The 18,792-nt window shown below is 39.1% G+C and overlaps 1 protein-coding gene across 1 annotated transcript in view; it reads left to right on the top strand.

The window, feature by feature from the left end:
* The window catches only part of trpm7 (transient receptor potential cation channel, subfamily M, member 7), a gene marked incomplete at its 5' end in the record, with an annotated part of 30,193 nt that extends 11,461 nt beyond the window's left edge, over positions 1 to 18,732 (top strand). The window contains 21 exons of the mRNA XM_013914866.1: positions 945 to 1,073; positions 1,264 to 1,515; positions 3,308 to 3,482; positions 4,197 to 4,329; positions 4,495 to 4,673; positions 4,765 to 4,897; positions 5,278 to 6,080; positions 7,414 to 7,508; positions 8,008 to 8,104; positions 8,687 to 8,763; positions 8,880 to 8,917; positions 9,022 to 9,050; positions 9,577 to 9,630; positions 11,402 to 11,446; positions 11,636 to 11,701; positions 13,947 to 14,230; positions 14,419 to 14,501; positions 15,889 to 16,094; positions 16,380 to 16,431; positions 16,658 to 16,764; positions 17,770 to 18,732. Coding sequence (XP_013770320.1) covers positions 945 to 1,073; positions 1,264 to 1,515; positions 3,308 to 3,482; positions 4,197 to 4,329; positions 4,495 to 4,673; positions 4,765 to 4,897; positions 5,278 to 6,080; positions 7,414 to 7,508; positions 8,008 to 8,104; positions 8,687 to 8,763; positions 8,880 to 8,917; positions 9,022 to 9,050; positions 9,577 to 9,630; positions 11,402 to 11,446; positions 11,636 to 11,701; positions 13,947 to 14,230; positions 14,419 to 14,501; positions 15,889 to 16,094; positions 16,380 to 16,431; positions 16,658 to 16,764; positions 17,770 to 17,882 — 3,150 coding nt within the window. The remainder of the gene's footprint in view (positions 1 to 944; positions 1,074 to 1,263; positions 1,516 to 3,307; positions 3,483 to 4,196; positions 4,330 to 4,494; positions 4,674 to 4,764; positions 4,898 to 5,277; positions 6,081 to 7,413; positions 7,509 to 8,007; positions 8,105 to 8,686; positions 8,764 to 8,879; positions 8,918 to 9,021; positions 9,051 to 9,576; positions 9,631 to 11,401; positions 11,447 to 11,635; positions 11,702 to 13,946; positions 14,231 to 14,418; positions 14,502 to 15,888; positions 16,095 to 16,379; positions 16,432 to 16,657; positions 16,765 to 17,769) is intronic.
* Between the last annotated feature and the right edge of the window lie 60 nt (positions 18,733 to 18,792).

The raw sequence follows: 18,792 nt of genomic DNA on the forward strand, positions 1-18,792 counted from the left end.
TTTTTTTAACTTTGTGTCATTGACATTTTATTTTATTAAAATGTTTGCAAAATAAACTGTACCTTTTCCACCATTCTATTGCCTAAAGACCTGCTTCATCAACATCATTTTTAAACCTTTTGTTGCCAAACATTAAAAACACCCCCTTGTTTGGTTTCTTGGTGGCACACTCATCCTGTTTCTTGTATCCTCCTCTAACACAACAGCCATCTGCATGGCCTCTTTTACCACATCAATGAACAGTCTCTTTGGCAGCTCTATTTTTAATATCCTCTGCCAATTATGTCAGGGATCCCTCTTCTGCACATGTCCAAAGAGGGCAAATGAACTACTAAGCCCAGGAGTTGTGACTAATATTGGGTTGTTAATATATTACAGTAAATGTGCTGCTGGTAAGAGGCCCTAAAGCCTTTGTGGTTAGGTATTTACTTTTCAATTTATCACTGTGAGTAATCAGTTTTATATTAAATGCACTGACTAAACAGGTTTTAATAAAAATAGCAATTGTTTGAGCATTTTCTGTTCCATTCATCAAGTAATCCACCAAAGTGCCCCATTAATACCTTCTGGGAACTGAGAGTTGTGAGTTTCACTTGAGACTGAGAAGGATGAATTTCTCTCACAATATTTATTCAGACGGCTAACCACCAGCTGAGCTCTGAGGCCAGAGACTTCAGGGACATGACTATTTGTTCCCAACTCAAAGTGATGAGGTTCAACCCTTTAGAAGGACTTTAACTGACCTCATCTCAAAATAATTAACTGAGGAAGTTACGGTATCTGAATTAGGGGCTCTTTGTAAGCCAGGGCCGTTTTCCATTTCCGTCCCCTCTGATTTATATACTATAGAGAATCTGCATTGTTTCACATGTAGGAGGGATGGGAGGGAGGAATTTTTCTTTTTTTTTTAAATGAACCTTACTTTATTTGTCTCCCATATTCAGCTCTTCTACTTGGGCTACTTGATGTTGTACACATATGTGGTGCTGGTGAAAATGTCTCAATGGCCTACTCTTCAAGAGTGGGTGGTCATCGTCTACATCTTTACGGCTGCCATTGAGAAAATCAGAGAGGTGCGTGGATCAGAAGTGTTCCTTTTTCAGATGCATGAGTCTCCATAAGTTCGTTGTCCAAAATGAGTTTGCATTTCATAGGAATACACAGAGGTTAGCTTATTATTACAGCTTCTTTCTGGAGGACTGACTGTTGTTTAATGTCTTTCTGATTTCACTTCTCTTCTCTATTACTGCTTTTACTCTCTAGATGTTTATGGCTGAGGCTGGCAAAATAAGTCAGAAAATAAAGGTGTGGTTCAGCGAATATTTCAACGTGTCCGACTTCCTGGCCATTGTGACCTTCTTTATTGGTTGTGGCCTGAGGTTGGGCGGAGGTGATGCCTTTGGCCCTGGGAGGACGGTTTATTGTCTTAACATCATCTTCTGGTATGTGCGACTCCTGGATTTCCTGACTGTTAATCAACAAGCTGGGCCCTACGTTATGATGATTGCCAAAATGGTGAGTCTTTTCTAAGTTTAGTATTCATTTGAACACAAATTTTACAGCAACTTGTGACACTGAGGATGAGATTGTTTAATTTACTTTCGTACCACAAGCACAACAATGTCTGGTATGTGGTTCTAGGAAAATTCAACTTGAGGCATGCAGAGTGAATCTCACGTAAAAGGGAAAACATTGCCTCCAGGCTCCTGGGCCTGTCAGACATAGTTTCTGCATAACAGAAATGAAGAACTGCAGACTGAGTTACTTTAGCCCCAGGTTAAGTGTTTTAGTCCTGCAAAACCTTTGTTGTGCTGGTTAACAAGGGGCATCCTCCTTTAGAGGCCCATGAAAACCCCAGAAACCTCAACAATAGTACCTAGCATGCTAGGTGTCCCATCCCCACCCCCACTCCCACTTTTACCTCTCATGTTAGACATACTGCAGCCCAGCTGGACAACGGCGTCTTCTAAAGCCAATTTGCTGCTTCTCTCAGCAGCCTCTGATAATGACCTGATAGCTTGTCAGAAGGCTTGTCCTCGAACCTCCATGCTTTCTGTGTGGTTGTTGGCCGCAAATTCTCCTTATCCCATCTCTGCAAGGAGCACCAGCTGCAAATCTGGCTTCTTCTTTTTTTCTTAGTTTGTTTCTAAAGTTTGTTCATAATTTAAACAAACTCTCAGAGATTCCTGGCTTTTGTGTATTGATGAATATGCCATGTTTATTTTCGCTTTTTTAATCACTTTCAATTCATATTTAAACAGCACCATCTGCAGGTATTGTACCGCACTATGTTATCCTAAACTGCCACATTTATTGTGCTATTAAAATATAACATCACATGCGATGGCATAGTTAAATATAATATTGGATGAAATGATGAGATAAACTCTGAGGCTGGTTCATTTTATTTGGCATTCTGTGATGAAACACTAAATTCGCTTCCTTACTGGGACTAAACGATTATGAGCTAGCTTAGCACTTACTTGAGCTAAACGGATTAGCCTGGCTTTGTCCAAAGCTTAAACATGTCCATCAACCAGCTCCTTTAAATTCTGACACCCTTTAAAAATAAATAATTATTATAATAATAATAATTTGCAAAGTGAATTTTTTTTAAAGGGGATTGTGTGGCCCTTAATTTGAAGTCTAATTGGTGCAATTCCAGGTGTTGATATATGGGGTTTTTTTTTAAACCTTTGGACAAAACCAGACACATTATTTTGCTTGTTTTCAGTTTTGTTTTGTTTTTAGTTAAGCTACCTATGCTAGCTGGAGCTTCATATGTAGTTGGCATTTGAATAAATAAATATTATGTATATTTGACTAAAGTCTACTATATATACGGTATTTAAAAGTAGTGGTATTAGTGTTGTATTGGTGGTATTAGTGTTCCAACTCAGCCAGAAAGCAAATACATATTTCCTAATTTATTAGATTTCTTCTTAAATTAAGCAAAATTGAATCAGAATGTAATCAACATATGTTTAATTATGTGCATTTCAACAGCTTAAAAATGTATTAGACTAATAATCCTGGTGATTTCAGTACAAGCTTTGGAAAGATTTTCTACTATCAGCTAAAATCAATAATTTTTTAAACCAAACTAAAAACTGGAAAAGCATCAGCTTGTTTTTGTTTCATATAAAAACTTAAATTCGAGTTTACTTTAAATCCCGGATGTAACCTATATATACTAAAAAGTCCCTAAAAATTTTTTTAGCAGTCTAATATTTTCATATATGGATAATTAATATGGTTATTATTTATCCATCATGTTTTCCATTGACTTGATGTGATGCACTTGCAGGTGGCCAACATGTTCTATATTGTGGTAATAATGGCTATAGTCCTGCTGAGCTATGGAGTACCTAGGAAAGCTATTCTGTATCCGAATGAGGAGCCAAGCTGGACGCTGGCCAAAGACGTGGTTTTTCAGCCGTACTGGATGATGTATGGGGAAGTATATGCCTATGAAATCGATGGTAAGGACGATGAGCTTGGTAGGGGAGATTAGGAGGGTAAGGGCAGTTTTGTTCAAAGCTTCTCACCACAGCATGTCAGCTAATCATCAGTCAAAACAAGCACTGGAAATCAAACCCACGATATCCTAATCATCGTTTGCTCCCACAGCCTCTTTAGCACAACATGGTTCCCAAACAGCGGCAACCAGAACAGGTCACTTTAGGAGGGCAGAACATTTTGCTCCACCACAGCATCAACTGTCCTGATGTGGCTCTTAATGGTCTAGATTAAAAGGCTGTGCTTAAGTGGTCATCATTTGTGTTGGGTGCATTTGAAGCTTTGGTGGAACAAAACACTTGGCCAACCTCCGTAATCTGAGCTGGTATGCTGACATTTTACAAGCTGCTAAATTGATCACATAGGTTATCATGACCTTGTGGCAGCTAAAGAATCAATTCACGATGTTTCAAACAGCTGTAGCCAGTAGAAATAAAAATAAAATGAATACGTCTGATACAAAACTATGAAGAATGTTACACGACTGCAGTCATTTGAGCATTTTTTTCCAGTCATTTTTATCTCCATCACACTGTTGAAGCTTTGCTGTCCTCCTTTATCTCTGAATGTTAGTTGTAGAAGACAATGAATTAAACCTGCATGTGTGTGCATTGTAATATTAGAAGGTTGGTGGATGTTTGTCCTGCTCCCTCCTAATGGACTTCTTTCCTTCACAGTTTGTGCCAACAACAGTGATCCATCGGTGAAGTCTCTGTGCACAGCAGGAGTGTGGCTGACGCCTTTCCTACAAGCAGTCTACCTCTTTGTGCAGTACATATTGATGGTCAACCTCCTAATCGCCTTTTTCAAGTAAGTACTTTTTAGCCTCAGCATTGCCCAGTTTTGAGCTATGTGAACATTTAAACTTCTATTCCTCCATATTGGTTTTGTCCATTTACTGATACTGCTTTCTGATTTCATTGTTGATCTTGCCATTGATGCAGTTGACAGTTAAATGTTTAACTCTGCTTCCAGCAATGTCTATATGCAAGTAAAGTCCATTTCTAATCTGGTGTGGAAGTACCAGCGTTACCACTTCATTATGGCCTACCATGAGAAGCCTGTCCTCCCACCTCCCTTCATCCTACTGTGCCATATATACTCCCTCTTCTGTATGTGTAGAAAAAGGAAGAAGGAGAATATCTACGGCCCAAGTATACTTTTTATACTCATTACAAGCAGTTTAAGTGGTCATCAAAGAAATGTACAGCAGTTACAAGTTGCTGTTGCTTCTTTTTTTTTCAGAGCTGTTTCTCACAGAGGAAGACCAAAAGAAGCTTCATGATTTTGAGGAGCAGTGTGTGGAGACGTACTTTCATGAGAAGGATGATCAGTTTCACTCGGGAAGTGAGGAACGCATACGCCTTACTTCAGAAAGGTAAGACCACTGTTGGCCTTCACAAGAGGCAAGATACGTTTTCAAAGTATTAAAACAAATGGCAGTTTCTTTTTCTTTATTTGTTTTAATAAACACCCAGAAAATTGTACCAGTAATATTAAACAAGAAATCTATTTTCTTAAGTTTTATTTATATAGCACCAAATTATAACAGGAGTCATCTCAGGGACATAAAAAGGCTGTTATGGAAGTACTTGCCCAAGGACAGGAGGAAAAACTCAGCAAAAAGGGAAAAGAGCAACATTCAACAAACAATATAACAATATCTGAACAGTTTTATTGATTTGAATTGAATGAGGAAAGTTACAGGTAATTTGGGTTGTTCTGTAAGTAATGAAAGCTGCTGTTTGTCATTTACAGGGTTGAGGTCATGTGCTTGCAACTGAAGGAGGTTGGAAACAAGGTGAACTTTATAAAGCGCTCATTGCACACATTGGACTCTCAGATTGGCCACCTGCAGGACCTCTCAGCCCTGACCGTGGACACTCTGAAGACACTCACAGTTCAGAGGGCATCAGAAGCCAGCAAGGTCCACAATCAGATCACTCGGGAGCTCAGTCTGTCTAAGAATGTGGTCCCGAGCATTGCCCCCATGTCGACAGACACTGGCCCCCTCTCCAAATCATCTGTGAAAGGAAAAAGCAGTGTCAGTGCCTACTTTGGCTCCTCTTTTCCCCAGACAGGAGCTACCATTGCGGATGCTCTGTTTGGGATGGGCGCAGAACGAAGGGCTGGGACAGAAAGCCGACGGAGAATCGGGCCCAGTCCTGCATCAGAATTGGGGCCGGACCCCACCCTGAACCCAGCATTGAGTCCAGAGAGGAGGGGCTTGTTCGGGCTTGGACACCTCGCTGCAGAGGTTGGCTCGTCAAGCAGTGCCGACTGCAGGGCCTTTGAGCAAAGTGTTGTGCCCGTTTCCTCTTCAGAGCTGCGTCAACGAGGACACTCGCTCACTCAGACTAAGCAGACCCGTCCACAAGAGCCGGGCCCTTCCGACTCACCATCCAGCCTGCCTAATGTGCCCTCCCCTGGGGTTCAATTCCACATCAGCAGCACCCCCTCCCAGCCCAGTGGCTCCAGCCACCCTGAACTAGCTCTGTCTGGGCTTTACCAGCACCCCTTACAGTCAGACAGCACCTCTGTAGAGTTTGGGGCATTTGTGGGTAAGTATGTGAATGAGGCTGAATCTGGTGATGAGAAGATAAAAGAGGAGGATGAAAAGTGTGTGTGTCTCTATCCTACTGTTGTTATTGTGTCTAAGACTTCTGGCTCTACTCAGCCTGTTTGCTTGCCTGCTTGCACTGTGAAGCCTGAGAACACAGAGGGGTTAGCAAAGGGGGAGAGAGAGTGGGACTCCAATTTGGGATATGTAAACGAGGCATTCAGTGACGACGAGGGCAGATCCGGCTATCCGAGTAGACGGTATACAGATGATGAACTCTCTCCAGACCCCGAGTTAACATCACCACTGGGTGACAGCTATGGAAATAATAGACTGCCAGGCTGCACTGAAACGTTTGCTGTGGCATCCAGGAGACCCCACAGAAAGTGGATAAAGAGAGTGGGAGTGTCAGAACAAGCAACATCTTGCTATGAAGGTCAGAGTTGGTCAGAAGGTCATCATGACAAGAGGAGCCTGGCGAGTGGGCCAAATGCAGCAAGAGGTTTGAGTTTCAGTCTGAGCTCCATTTGCCAGGTGCTGGGGCTGTCCACCTCCAGATCAGGAGTGCAGTAGTGCTTTGGCTGGGGACCTTCTCCTTTCCTTTCTCTGCTCTGTCTGGACCTTTTGCCCGACTTGTTCTTGGGTAGTTCTGTGGTTTTCACCTAAGTCACACGAGTGTGGGTGATTGGTTTTCTTATTGAAGTTAACAATGAATGGTTTTTGTATTGTTTTGTTTTTTTGGGCTGCACCCAAATATTTGAGTATTCGGATTTATTTAGTTGCATAGGCATCAAAATAAATAAATAAATATATATATGTGTGTATATATATCAGAGACAAGCCTGGAAATTATGGGTTTTCACAGTTCTCGTTAACAGCAGTGATCGTCATTTTAGCTCACCACCTAACTGTTTTAAGATTGTTGCAAGATTTAGCAGCTTTTTATAACCACAAAAAAAAAAATCAGTGGGCATTTTTACTCGGCGTAAACCACATATCTCTTTCTCTCTGTACCATCCAGCAAGCAGCGGTACCCAGACAGATTTTTACACTGCATGTGGCACTATTTCACAATAGTTAGTGATTATGTGTGTCCCCCGGATCTCAAAAGAACTTGTATTCGGGACAGCCCTATTATTTTAAGGTATTTGTGTCTGTCATGTGGGGGTGAGGAATCAGATGTTGAACTGAGATTATTTCACCATGAAGGGGTTGGTCGTGTCATTAAATCAGGGACTGTGTATGGTTTTTTTTGTTTGTCTTAATTTGAATTAATTTGAGCAGTTGCATTAGATTTTGTAATAGGAATATAACTTGATGTTTTCTTGGTTCAGGACATAAAGACAGTGAGGAACTCCAGCACTCTTTGGCCAAAGCAACACCCACCTCCAGCAAACAGCAAAGCCCGACCCCACAGACCAAATCCCAGGTGTGTGTATGTCACCTATACCGATGTGTATTTAATTTATTTTAAAATTTCTCTTCTCATAATGTCAGACCTCCGCAGACATTTTCATATGTAGACTCCTAACATGACTGACTGGGCTGTTTGCATAATAAGCATGTAAAAACAACCAAACCACAGCAAAGCAAACCGGTCTCATTTTTCCTGAATTTGCAAATACGTGTTCTGACTAATCAAAAAAAAAAACCCAAAAAAACACCCGGAAGAGTCATTCAGTAACTTGTTAATTGGTGTGTGACAGATGGCTGACTTATTAAAACATGATGGGTAAACAGGATGCTAAATTTCTGTTAGGTTAACTTAACGGTTGTATGAAATAATCTTTCCTGTTACAGCTAAACTGTCAAATTCACCACAGATCTGTGATTAAGAGCTGTTTGCCTTCACGCAACTTTTTGCATGTGTGCTTTTGTTTTTGTTATTTTAGTTTTTTAATCTCACTGTGTTTTTGTGTCGTCCCCAGGCTCAACCCGAAGGTCACACTCACATCAGAGCAGTCAACTCTTATGCTGGCTTCACTGAGTTTGACAGAAACCCAGCCTTTCTTCATCCAGACTCGAGTAAGTTCACAAAACAGCGATGAATTATAACATGCAGTGGGTCCAGAAGTTTTGTAAGTTTTCCTTTGTACACCACCACACAATGTGATTGTGTCACACAGTTTCAGTGTGACTCAGGTAGTACATAAAGTGTTGAGGAATTATAGCTGTTTTTATACAAATACTGCGTTACATTGAAAGTGGGAAGATGGAAATGCTGCACGTAATGGTAGTGACGGCTGAATGATGGGGAACAAAACAAAAACAGCTGCAAATACTAGAACTCAGCCATCTTGGGTATGACGTCACTCCCAGCTCAAGTTTCCAAGGTAACAAAGCAGCAAACATCCCCTATTTTCAGAAGCTCAAGGTAACTGAACAATTGACTGAAGAACAGTTTCGTGAGGCCGATAACGTCGCTATCGCTCGCTGGAAATCAATCACGTTCTGATTGTTTGAACTAAAATCCACTTTGAAGATGGCCAGATGAAAAATGACAAACATTGTTCCAGAATACTTTTGAACAGACTGTATATTAATGTGATCAATGTTTCACGTCTTTTGAAATATACGGGTTGTTTGTCACTGGTTGTGTTTCTTTAGCTCTGACAAAGAAGGACAGGAGCAGAGTGTCTGCTGAAGACATCCTCACACATGATGACCCCAGGGCTGCAGTACTGGTAAGATTAGTCCGTGTACTTTCCATCGGAAAAAGTCATATATTGTGCAGATTAACTCTGAACTATATTTGTACCTGTTCCTGTAACTGTTTAACAAGTTCTGCTTTCTTTACCAGGAAAGAATTCAGGTCAAATCGGCCCAAGCCAGCAGCCTGTAAGTGTCCACACCCACACACGTGCACACAGGCACAGAGTAAAGTCAAAGTCAAGCTGGGCTTTAGTACTTATTTGTATTTATTTGTGTATTTCCCCTATCAGGCGGGCCCCTGGGGAAGACACACTAACAGGTGAGATCTGTGCTCCTCTGAAATCTGCGTAGTCAGGGTTTTCTGTCTGGCTTAACTAGTTCGGTTGCTTTACTTACAATGTTATCACAATGATCTTTGATCTGTTAGATTTCTCAACATCCTTTGTGTGCAATAAAATCTATACTGTAACAGGTTTCACCAAAAACACCTTTCCCTTTTTTTAAAATACCATTTTCACAATATTTCGTTAATGTTTAACTGAAGAATTGTGATTTGTCTTTCGCAGCATTGTTCTTTAGAATAAACTCAGTTGACCTTAAGGGAAGAACACGTCACAGCACGTGTTTAGATTTGTGCGAAGCATTTTCCAGAGAAGGAAAGGTCTAGAACGGATCAATAATATGTTATAGAGAGGAACGATTTCACTAATATCTAAAAGCCTACACCTGCAGACAAATCTGATAGGAGAGAGAAACGCTGCTGCAGAATGTTTAATGGGTTTTTTTTGGTTTGTTTTTTTTCTGGATCAGTTTTTTACTGTTTAGTTCTTCTTCTGTGGTTACAGCTGCAGTTTCTCTCTATACGCCACGTCACGCCCACCTCGGACCCAGAAAGGACTGTGAGTGTCGCTGACTGGCCAAAAAGCACAATAGTTATCTGCATTAGTCCATTTCATCTATTCTGAGCTTTAGTGGGAGATTAATCCAGTGAAAAATGGCTAATCCAATCAGTTTTAAAGCAAACTTTTAAAATGAGTGGAAAATGGCATTTGTTGTTTTTGTCTTTATATATGAAAATCATTTTATGTATTTTTGAACAAAACAAGTATTTAAATGTATCTGCAACAAATTTCTGGCCCTGAATAGTGTCAGTCGGTAAAAAAACAGTCATTAAAATATTTTAAATAATTTATTAATATCTATACAAACAAATTGATGATACTAAAGACATGACAAATTAAAGTAAAATATTTGTGTGAAATATTTGATCATACATGTGACTTTTAGAATTTCTTATAAAACAAAGAACTGGCTTGAAATTGTAATAAATTTAATAATGTATAGATATCACATTTTTATACTTCAATCTATTTTTTTTTCTTAAATGAAAAAAAACTTTTAGAAGTAAAAAAGAGCATGGGCCTGTTTGTGCCTCTGTTAAGTAGTGCAGTGACACCTGCTGGTGGATGTTGGAACAATTCACGTTTTTCTTAAAGGAACATTATTTAACTGTGGACATGCAGTACTTTTAATCCATTCAGATTGATTTAATGGAAGCTGCCCTAATTTGGAAGTGTGAGGTCTGGCTTCATTTGATTTTAATAGAAATAAATGGCACTTCTCTGGTGCTCAAATCACTATTTGAAAAACTCAGGAACAGCAAGGCTTCTTTGCAGAAACCATGACACAAACCTTTTTAAAAGCAGGTTTAATTTGTAATATTTCAACTGAGCTGAATCTGTTAACCAAAATAAGCCACAAAATTCCATCTAGTTTCCCAATAATCGAGTAAAGCAGGCATCTATACAGCTAATATCTCCAAAACGTATCATTTAAAATGTTGTTCTGGAGATTTATTAAAACAAGATAATTAAAATAGAACAATTATTAAACTGCATAATGTTATGCAATTATTCCCCTTTTTTTAAAATGTTGCTTCTCTCTGGTAGGATTACTTGGATTACTACAACTAATTATTTAGGTTTAAATGATTATAATTAAAGTTCAAGAAAATTCACGATTACAAAGAAAAGTTTCTTTTTCTTAATACTTCAGTGACATTATTGAAGACAGTTATTGGAGACTCTGGTACAACCCAGAGTATTACAACAGTGTGCAATGAACTTAACCTTAAAATGATCGCTTCAAACATGCGTAAGCAGTCAGCTTCCATCGTTAAAGTGACTTTAGTGTATGAAGTGCAGTGCAGTTTATTTCCAATAATACCGCGAATCCCCCACAAATAGTCAACTAGTTGCTGCAGAATGGTGATTTAACGGCTTGGCGACCATGTTTTTATATAGGGACATAACCAGAATACAAGTTGACAGCTAGTTAAGTTGAGTTTTTTAATACTAAGAGCTGATTGCAAATATGTCCTGCACTTATTTTTGTGTTCTAGTCGCAAGGAAGTTGTAGTTCTACATTACTGTGACTCAACAAGCATGATCTCAGTATTAACTAAAAAATTACAATAATGATTTTTTATAATCAGACAGCCCTGACTTACAGCAAAGAAGCTTTATCAATAAAATAGCACTGAGGGTCAGAGGTAAAAATGTCTGTTTGATAGTCTGGACGGTCTTAAATGATTAATTCCGAAGATCATTGAGTCATTATTGCTGGTATGTTTTGCACAAATATAAACACATTATTTTCTGTTTTCCGTAGCTATTGGCTCTCCATTCAAGCCCATTGAAAGCTACCAGTACTCAGGTGAGATGGTGATGCTAGACAGTAAGATCTGTTCCATGTTTGTATCTATTAATATATTTTTTTAAATCAGTACTAAAATGTAGGTGAAAAGTGTAACCGAGACACAGTATTTTCTGCAGTTTTACTTCAGCTCACTCCTCTACTGCTGCTGTACATGGTGTATGTTCATGTGTACTTTTCCTCTTGTAGCTGTGGAGCGGAACAACTTGATGCGGCTGTCTCAAAGCATCCCCTTCACCCCTGTGCCACCTAGAGGTAAGAACAGTACTTTACAAGGTGAAAATCCCAGCCGAAAGCTTGATGCAGGCAGTTGCAGAATGAGGAAGTATCAAGACGGAACATCACAGATCTGCTTTCAGTATTGTTTGTGCTTTTTTTCCTCACCCTATATCTGCAGCTGGGCTTAGCAATAGCTGTCGTTTGATCGTGAAGCAAATAAGTGTACTTGTGTGTGTTGTTCATTTTGACTTCTCGATTGTCACGAGATTGTCACTACGTCCATCTCGTTATACCTACAGTGTACCCATCTGCTGATGGTTGCTCCAGCAAGATAACCCACCATGTCACAAAGCTCAAATCATCTGAAACTGGTTTCTTGAACATGACCATTAATTCACTGTACTCAGATGGTCTCTGCAGTCACCAGCTCTCAATCCAGTAGAGCAACTTTGTTTTTGAATCTGTCTCTCAAAGAATGAATGGGGGCAAAAGGAAGTCCAAGCTGGTGTTATTCGTGAACCTAATAAAGTGGCCTGTGAGTGTATGTAGTAGAGTTAGATGTGTTATATGGGTAAGAGGCATGCTGCCAGTTACTAATCAAATTTCAGAAATAAAATCTGGTTAAGTTCTATGTGAATTAGTGCTGGAACAGCTGTAAGAGTTGGCCCAAATCACGTTTGACTATTCTTTCAAAGAACATTTAAATATGTTTTACACGCACAGCTTCTCTGTCAGAAGTCCAGCTCCAGTCTGTGCTGCTCAGAGCACAAAGAAATGCTTCTTTTTTTTCTTACCCCCGTAATCAAATCTAGAATATTTGTTAACAGTCCTAGTATGAACACCTCCAGGATGCAGCACGACAGCCAAATGAGTCTGTATGGTCTTTTAACCTTTAACCATTACTCTAGTCCTATTCTAATCTCTAATCTAATGCCAAATATGTTTTATTTTTGTTTTCTTGTTGTTTTTTTTATTATTCTCCCAAATCAGCCAGTGAAAGAAAATAATCACATAAAAAAACTACTACTAGGTTTTTCAAAACATCGAGCCTCAAGGCTCACATTACCAGACTTTATGAATTTATTTCCATGTCCTGTTCAGAGGCTTGTTGGTTGATCAATATCTGTTAAATTTATGTGATCAAATTGCTAAACGAATGATTCCTTCTTTTTTTTTTTTAATCAATCCGTCACTACAGTTGAATTTTTACCCCTGTTTTGTTGTTCTGCATGTTGGCTTTGTATGGAGATACTGGTACAAACTAAATGTAAATACTGGTTCTTAGAGAAGTGGATGTAAACTCTAAGTGGCCTAAGAGCATTCAAGAACCTGCAGTTCTTGTTACACCTGGATTTACTGGGTGTTGTTTCCTGAGCCCTTGTCTGCTCCTAATGAGGAAGAGGAAGAGTGGAACAAAGGGTTTTCAGGCTCTCACTGACACACCCAGAGGAGCTCTGTGCCAATTTTCCAATGCACGAGTTGGAAAAAACCCCGACTCATTCAGTAGAATAAGTTTGATAAGTCCCTGACGAGGATGCATCTTGTAACTGCACTGACTTCAGTTAAAGTCCAGCCCGAAGACATTGTTTGTTTGCCTTCTTTGATATAAATGTCCCAAGAATAATCAATTGAAAAGTGACTTAAAGTATTCAAATACAGAACAGGGAAGAGAAATGTGTAGCAAATATACATCCCTTATTTATCCAGGTGAAAATCTATTAAAGTGGTAGCAGAGATTGACAAAACTTTTGCAACTCATGCACCAGATTGCCCCCCCCCCCCAAAAAAAAGGGTGCATTGATATGGAGCAAGAGTATTACTTTCAAACAAAGTGGGAACAGTGGCCTGTACATTTTACACATGTACAGTCAGAATATGTTAGTTTGTCCAATGATCTTTTAGCATCTGAAAATTGGGCCTTTATATTAAAATGGCTGTAATTCCTTACCGGTTAAAGTGGTACTTTTTTTTTTTTTTCTTTTTCTTTGCATTAATGGAAATTATGCCATTTACAAAAAGATTTGACTCAAGTAAAAATCCACAAATATTATGGTGAAAACTCAAACAATTAGAAAATTTGGAAAAATGAGCATAGAGCCTAACTAGCTGCTCGACCCGCAGCTACTCTAGTTAAAGACACATTGAATCAAATCTGTCGAAAATAAGCGCCTGTCACTATTAGACCAATACGCCTGCATGAATGAGTTTTAAAGCTGCTGTTTATTTTAAGGTCGTGACAGTGTGAGGTGTAATCATCACCCGCTGCTCTGTGTTCCTTCAGGGGAGCCGGTGACCGTTTACCGTCTGGAGGAGAGCTCCCCGAACACGATCAACAACAGCATGTCTTCCTGGGCTCAGCGGGGCCTCTGTGCAAAAATAGAGTTTCTCAGCAAGGAGGAGATGGGCGGAGGACTCAGACGGGCCCTCAAGGTGCTCTGTACCTGGTCAGAGTACGACATCCTGAAACCAGGACACCTGTATATAGTCAAATCCTTCCTTCCTGAGGTGGTCCAAACATGGCAGAGTATCTACAAGGAGGACACTGTGCTCCATCTTTGTCTCAGGGTAAATATTTTGACCTGTGGATTACTCTGGCATATTGGGGGTAGCAAAATAATGTCATTTATGGCAATATTTTAAAATTTTTATTCGTTTATCACTGTTGGCAACCCTCACATGCACTGCTTTGTGTAACGTTGCGTTATGAAGGTTGTTTGAAGCTTTTCATCCAGTGCTGCTTTGTGTCACTGCAGGAAATTCAACAACAACGAGCTGCTCAGAAACTGACATTTGCTTTCAACCAAATCAGGCCGAAGACAATCCCCTATTCACCGAGGTGAGTGTGCCTGACACAGAAATCCCATTCAACCATAAAGTACAGAACCACTTTCAGGCTTTATTTTTCATATCCTACCATTCCTCTTATTTCTGTCAGTCATTCACTTGGGTGTACAACATCCTACATCCACTTTGATGAGCATGTCTGTCACTGTGTTATCACTGGGTACTAGTATCAGTTCTTTAAAAATCTAATTATATTTCCATACAAATATTTTTGAGACCTTGACTACAAGCTTGTTCAAGTTTTCCATCTGCAACATGAACTTTAAGTTATTCATGAGCCTTGTTGATCGTGCGTCATGGTGACAATTTTTATTTACACTTTTACAACCACTGAAAAACACCCCTGTACATCTACATAATAAAAATAGTCTGTTGGAAGATGGTGGCTAGATAAAGCCATTATATTTATCCTCTGTTCTTATTTACTGTCATAGTCTGAACTACAGGCCAGTCTACATTCCTTTATTTGTTAAGCAAATGAACCCTTACTATTCATCTGTATCAGTTTTGCAGGCCTCAATTTCCAGGACTTAAAGCATAAAACTCAAAGATTTCACTTCCTTTTTTTAAAAGTTTGTTACAGCTTTAACAGTTCTGGTCAGCTGGACAAACTCTTGGTTTTTTTATTAAAGCATTAAAGCCACAGTCAGCCTCTTTTTCCATCACAATGTGTGTAATCTGATATCATTCTGGTCATCGCAGCAGTCACAATAATTCAAACCAATGTCTAAAAATGACCACTGATGAGTCATAGCAACAACAACCAGACCAGTATTTCCTGAGTCCACTTCAAAATAAAAGTCAGCTTATATTAATCCAGTGCAGTGCTTTCACAAAACAGGAAGAGTTTCGTTTGCACTGGCAGTGAGCAGAGTTTGTGTGCGTCTTTTGATCTGTTTGCTTTTTCTTTCTTGTACAGTGCTCCTGTTGTTCTCATGTGATGTGCTCCGTGAGGGCTAAAAGTCTTTGTTAAAATGTTTTTAACATAGATATTGCTTTATTTTATGGGTTCAGTCACCAGCGTCACATCATTCAGTTATTTGGTGGTATTTTCATATCATTTTTTTGAGATCCAACCATTTAGTGAGCTTGATATTTCTTGTGTTATTGCAGTTCACCTGGCTCGGCTGCTTTCCAAATTAAAATGCAAAGCAGTTGCCACATTTCTGGTGCTAATATTTGCATTTTAAGAAGGCAAACTAATGTTTCCTGGAGCAATGTTTTGGGGGGGGGGGTTTGTTTAACTTTAGATGCAGTTCATTTTTCAACTAATACCAAGTCTCCATAATGAAAACTTAATGCATGATATATTTTGTTGCGTACTTTCCAACAACTTCAAACTGCTTTTGAATGAAGCCTGTTCTGCTATATGCTTTCAGGTTCCTGGAGGTCTTTTTGCTGTATTGCCACTCTGCTGGACAGTGGTTCGCTATAGAGGAGTGCATTACCGGCGAGTTCAGGAAGTTCAACAACAACAATGGTGATGAGATCGTCCCCACCAATCTCCTGGAGGAAACCATGCTGGCCTTCAGCCACTGGACCTACGAGTACACCCGGGGAGAGCTACTGGTGCTCGACTTGCAGGGTAAAATGTCTTCACACACCCTCAGGACATGTGATGGGTCCCACCTAATACAACTACAACTCATCTTTCAATGCCTCAAAAACTGTCAAGTTCATTTATTTTACAATAGGATCCATCACTTTCAGTACATGGATCCATCAATAATCAGTTATGGAGTTCAAGACAAAGGGCTCGTTTAGAAATGATGATATCTGTATTTGTAGTTGACAAACGTGAGCAGTTAGCTGAGGTGTTCTCATCTTCTTTACTCTGTCAGCTGTGAAACAAATCTTGTGCCTCCTGTAGGTGTCGGGGAGATTTTGACGGATCCTTCAGTTATAAAGAGCGGTGAGAAGGGGTGAGTGCTCCATTTCTCACATAAATCAGTCGCCCTTTTAATCTGTGATGTTATTTCAGAATTAGAATACTTTATTTTTCTCAGAGGAAATGTAAGAAGAGCAACTAGCAAGTTAAAGTTAAATAGTACAGTATTTTACAAAATAGCTCTAATTTGTCTTCATATTTAATTCAGTTTTAACATTACTGTCAGTTTGTCCTAAATGATGTCTCCGTGCCTGCTGCAGATCTTACGATATGATATTTGGACCCGCAAACCTGGGAGACGATGCTATTCGAAACTTCCGTACAAAACACCACTGCAACTCCTGCTGTCGGAAACTCAAACTTCCTGGTGAGAGAGATTTAATTGTTGCTTTAGTTAGATTAATTTTCACTTTAATCTTACACGAAATGAGTGGTTCGCAAACAGTGGGGCCTGGAGCCATTACAGGTGGAGTCCAGGGGATTGTAGTCCAATTTAACTTCATCTGCTTCTGAGGTGGGACATGCTAAGAAAAAATCCAAAGCCCAGCTGATACATGATTTTATTGACATAAAGTATTTTTTTTTCTGCTGGCCAGACATTGTGGATCATGGAAGGTGGATGAGTGCTATTGTAATGGGTGTACACCAACCCCCTGCTGCCACACAGTCATCAGTAATATCACAGGAGCTACCACAGAAGTTGTATCTAAACCTTGCAGTATTTCACAAAACAGCTGTTCTCACATTAGAAAAAAGATGCTTTGTTCCACATTTAGCTTCTTGCATATTTCCATTCCTAGTCTCTGGGCAGGAATATGTAACACTAAATGGGTTATAAACAAAAAGCAAACACATATCAGACATACAAGTTCCAGTCATAATCAAATGCACATGCAAACCTTCAACCCTTACATCACCTCTCCACCCACGGAAGATACTACTGCGAAACCACACACGTCAATTTGTGCGTACACATCCTTTCATTGGTCGCGTTATAACGTCAACAGAATAAAATTGGTGACAAACAGGGTTGCTTACTGGCCACTGACTCATGGTTGTTGGTTTTTTTTTTTTTTAAAACCCTCACACCAGATGATGATAATATTAATATTATTAATATTTATTTACATTCTCGTTTTACTTGGACTTTATTTTCATTTACGTATCCATAGATTTTTAATTGTTATGTATTTAATGTACTCTTATTCTGCTTATAAGCCAATTAAATTTCTACTTTAAAAAAAAATTATTCTACATTATTGCATACATGTTTTGTTATTAGGTTGCCACTTATCTGTGAAGCTTTTTGCCTGCGTGAATTCTGATTTATTGACCACACTTTAACTTTGTTCCCATTTTTCATGTTCATCAGATCTGAAGAGGAACGACTACACACCAGATAAGGTGACATTCCCACAAGAAGAACCTCCGAGCGCCGGGGGTGGCGTTAAAGAGTCCCGCCAATCAATGAGGCTGATGCTGTGATGCGTGCGAGGAGACACTAACCTGATTCATTATAGTCATAGCCAAGGAGCAGGAAGGTGCAATGAACTGGAATAGCTATGTTTCAATCGAAACTGGTGCATGCAGACTGTGTCATGTTTTTCTGTCCCACCCACCAAAATGCTGTGTGAACATAAATCAACCATCTTACTCTTTGTTTTTGTTTTTTTTTAGTATATACATGGGAAGGGTGTGGAGAAGGTTTTAAAATATTTTATACAATTTTATGAATATATATATATATATATATATGTGTGTAAACTGGATATATCAACAGGTACAGTGTCATTGCAAAGGATTTATTTATTAAGAAGTCTGAAAAGTTGCCTTGTTTTACCAAAAAAAGAAGAAGAAAAAAGAACAAATCTAAGTGCATTGTATATCTGTTACAGCAGCTTCAGAAGAGATCGCTTGCTGAAACCGAGTCACTGCTACACGGCGGATTGCCACCAGATCATTTTTACAGACTTGTATCAAACGTTTTGTCTCTTAGTTATTGAAAACATATACACGATTAAAGATCATGTAAAGTATGGGCAGATTGCAATGCAACTTTTACAGAACAATGTATGTAATTTTATTGTATTGAAAGTGTGTCCAGCAAAATATCGATAATAGTTTTTATTGTTACAAAGGTACTATTGCTATATCTTTGTCATCAACTATTGTATGAGCAAATTACAGTCTAGTGTATCTTATAGATACTGTTACCTGGCATGAGCTAAACAGATAAAAATATTTTATTCAGGGGAAGTGACAAACATAAGGGTATTACTGTATACATTTTGTACTGGATATCATTTTAAACAAATAAAATGTTAAAGTTTTAGCAACATCACCCAAGTCTTAAAATAATCATTGTGTTAACATTTGTGGTCTCTATTCAGATTCT

Source organism: Pundamilia nyererei, unplaced genomic scaffold (genome assembly GCF_000239375.1).
Source record: "Pundamilia nyererei isolate P.nyererei 1_Seehausen unplaced genomic scaffold, PunNye1.0 scaffold00233, whole genome shotgun sequence".
Classification (NCBI taxonomy): Eukaryota; Metazoa; Chordata; class Actinopteri; order Cichliformes; family Cichlidae; genus Pundamilia; species Pundamilia nyererei.